Source organism: Rhea americana, unplaced genomic scaffold (assembly GCF_003343005.1).
Source record: "Rhea americana isolate MKP2758 unplaced genomic scaffold, rheAme1 scaffold_488, whole genome shotgun sequence".
Classification (NCBI taxonomy): domain Eukaryota; kingdom Metazoa; phylum Chordata; class Aves; order Rheiformes; family Rheidae; genus Rhea; species Rhea americana.
Genome location: NW_028186632.1, coordinates 2,893 through 6,073, shown reverse-complemented (window position 1 = coordinate 6,073; position 3,181 = coordinate 2,893). Strand labels below are relative to the sequence as shown.

General features: G+C 65.2%; 1 protein-coding gene across 13 annotated transcripts in view; it reads left to right on the top strand.

Annotated features, from left to right (window-relative positions):
- BRD4 (bromodomain containing 4) overlaps positions 1–3,181 on the top strand; it is a 72,047-nt gene extending 68,866 nt beyond the window's left edge. For 10 of the 13 annotated variants that reach the window (XM_085317048.1, XM_085317045.1, XM_085317041.1 and 7 more), the window contains 6 exons: positions 378–490; positions 654–813; positions 944–1,095; positions 1,823–2,034; positions 2,640–2,919; positions 3,109–3,181. In XM_085317048.1, coding sequence (XP_085173174.1) covers positions 378–490; positions 654–813; positions 944–1,095; positions 1,823–2,034; positions 2,640–2,919; positions 3,109–3,177 — 986 coding nt within the window. In that variant the 3' untranslated portion in view covers positions 3,178–3,181. Of the gene's footprint in view, positions 1–377; positions 491–653; positions 814–943; positions 1,096–1,822; positions 2,035–2,639; positions 2,920–3,108 lie in introns of those variants that run through there. The other 3 variants (XM_085317044.1, XM_085317051.1, XM_085317050.1) reach the window with 3 other exon arrangements.

Here is a 3,181-nt window from a genome sequence, read left to right as displayed (position 1 = left end):
CCGGAGGGCCCGGCCAGAAGGTCTACCCGGCTCCGGCGGGCGCCGCTTCGCCTCCTCGTCGCTCGACCGGCGACCGTCTCGGAGTCACTCGGAGGGGGGAGAAGAGGGCGCGAAAGCCGCCGGCTCCGCTCGGCGCCGTTTCCCCGCGGAGGAAAAAGCGTCGGGCGCCCGCCGGCGCTTTTTTTTTATTATTTTTTAATTATTTTGATTTTTTAACGCCGCTCGGCGCCGCCTCTGCGCCGGGCGCCTTTGCCTTTAGCTCCAGCGCGAACTCGCTCGCCGGCGGCGGACGGAGCCCGGCGTTGGCGGCGGGGGCGAGCCGGCCGGCGAGCCGGCCGCCGCTGCCGCTGGAACTGACTGGTGCCGAACTGTTGCAGGTCACTTGAGGGAAGCCCCTTCCCCTCTCATGATGCATTCCCCACAGATGCCGCCGTTCCAGGGTTTGGTCCACCAGTCGCCACCCCAGCCGAGCATCCAGCCCAAAAAACAGGTAAAGCCGGGCCGGCTGCCGCCCCGGCCGCGGAAGCTCTCGGCGAAGCGGTTCGTTCCGCCGCGGCGGGCGGGATGGGGAGGGGAAGCGGCGGCGGCGGCGGTGGTGGTGGTGGTGGCGGCGGCGTGTCCCCCCGCCGCCGTGACGCTTGCTGCCGTGGCAGGAGCTGAGGGCCGCCTCTGTCGTGCAGTCGCAGCCGCTGGCGGCCAAGGAGGAGAAGATGCACTCGCCCGCCGTCCGCACCGAAGCCTTCAGCCCGCCGTTGCGGCCGGAGCCGCCGAAACACCCCGAGGGCGTCAAGGCGCCGGCGCACGGCCAGCCGAGTGAGTGCCGGAGCCGAAAAGGCCGGCTGGGATTGGGGAGGGGGGGGAACCTTCCGGCTCTACCACCCCCTCGCAGCACCCTCGGAAGCTCCCGCCGGGCTTCTCTCACCGCCGCCGTTCGCCCTTGCAGGAGCGGAGATGAAGCCGCCGGACGGCGGGCGGCCCGTCATTAGGCCACCCGAGCAGACGCCGCCGGTGGCGCCGCCACCGCCGCCGCCTCCCGGCGGGCAGGACAAGGACAGGCAAAAACAGGAGCCCAAAACGCCCGTCGCCCCCAAAAAGGTGAGGCTTCGCCGCGCCAAGGGTCGAGCGGGTGGATTTGGGAGGAGGGCGCTGGTGAAACGTCTGGGCCGAGGGCCGGGCCCACTGCACCAGCTGTCTCCGGCCTGGAGGCGTCTCCAACCCCTTCCCCAGCTGTCCCCAGCCCTGGAGGCATCTCCAGCGCCTTCTGTAGCCATTTCCAGCCTCTTGTGCGGCCGTCTCCAGCCTTGGAGACGTGTCTAGTCCCTCTTGCGTCTACCTCTAGCCCTGGAGACATCTCCAACCCCTTTTGTGGACATCTCCAGTCTTGGAGATGTCTCTAGTCCCTTTCACACCTCTCTCCAACCCCTTTTGCATCTATTTCTAGTCCTGGAGACCATCTCCAGTCCCTTTTGCGGCCGTTTCCAATCTTGGAGACAATTCCTGTCCCTTTTCTACCCATCTCCAGCCTTTTGCAGCCATCCTCATCCCTGGAGACATGTCCAGCGCCTTCCATACCCATCTCTGGTCCCATGGGCACCTCTAGCCCTTCCAATAGCTATCTCCAGCCCCAAGCATTCTTCAGCTTCTTCCACAGCCACTTCCAGCCCCCCGGCTGCCTCCAGCTCCATGGCCACGTCCAGCCCCTCCAATGTGCCCTGTTGCCAAGGACTCCGCTGCGGCAAGGACCTGGGTCACCTTTGCAGCCCTCTTCTCCCATGGTATTGGGACAGGAAGCACCCTAAAAACGCCTCCTTCTACTCCACAGGACCTTAAGATTAAAAACATGGGCTCGTGGGCGAGCTTGGTGCAGAAGCACCCCACCACGCCGTCCTCCACGGCCAAGTCCTCCAGCGACAGCTTCGAGCAGTTCAAGCGGGCGGCGCGGGAGAAGGAGGAGCGCGAGAAGGCTCTGAAAGCCCAGGCGGAGCAGGTGGAGCGGGAGAAGGAGCGTCTGCGGCGGGAGCAGGAGAGGATGAGGTGAGAGCGCCGCGGCACCCGGCCTTCCGGGGTGTCTCCCTCGGTTCTTCAGTGCTGTGCAAACCCTTGGGTGCTATGCCAGTCTTCAGAGCGTTACCCAAATTTCTGGCGTGCTAGACAAGTCGTTGGAGGCATTGCACAAATTTTTGGGGTGCTACACAATTTTTGCAGTGGTGCACGAGTCTTAGGGGTGCTGCATACATTTTTGGGGTGCTTTGTGAATCTTTGGGGTGCTACCTCGATCTCACGAGGCTCGGGGAGGTGTGCTCCACCGGCAAGCCCTTCCCTCTGTCCCCGGTGAGCCCATTGCCGATTTTATGCCCTACGGCGGTCTCAAAACACGGCTTGACCAGATCGGGCGCAGCTACGTTGGGTGCAGCCAAGTTGGTGCAGCCAGATTCGGGTGCAGCCACGTCAGATGGGGCCAAGTCAGTGCAGCCAAGTCGGGTGCAGCCAGGTTGGGTGCAGCCACGGCGGACGCAGCCGAGTTGGGTGCCGCCAAGTCGGCGCAGCCGAATTGGGCGCACCGAAGTTGGGCGCAGCCACGTTGGGTGCAACCGGCCGCGCCGAGCGTCCCCGGCTGACGGCCGCCGCGATGTTGGCAGGAGCCGCGACGACGAGGACGCCATGGAGCAGGCTCGCCGGGTGCACGAAGAAGTCCGGCGGCGCCAGGAGCAGCAGCAGCAGCAACAGCAGCAGCAGCAACAGCAGCAGCAGCAGCAACAGCAGCAGCAGCAGCCGCCGCAGCAGCAGCAGCAGCCCGTGGCGGCGGCCGCCTCGGCGCCGCAGGCGCAGAGCTCGCAGGCGCAGCCCTCGCAGTCCATGCTGGATCAGCAGAGGGAGATGGCCAGGAAGCGGGAGCAGGAGCGGCGGCGCAGAGAAGCGGTGAGCGCGGCGCCGCGGGCTCCTCGGGAGAGGGGACGGCTCGGGCGGGCGGCAAAGCGGCTCCGCGCGGACGCGCTCGCGCCGGCGCCGTTTCGAACCGCGACGCCAAATCCCGACGCTGTCGCGACCCCGAATAACCCTTTTCACCCTTTTTTATTCTTTCTTTTTTTTTTGCTGCTTTTCCCCCAGATGGCGGCAACCATCGACATGAATTTCCAGAGCGACCTGTTGGCAATATTCGAAGAGAACCTTTTCTAAGAGC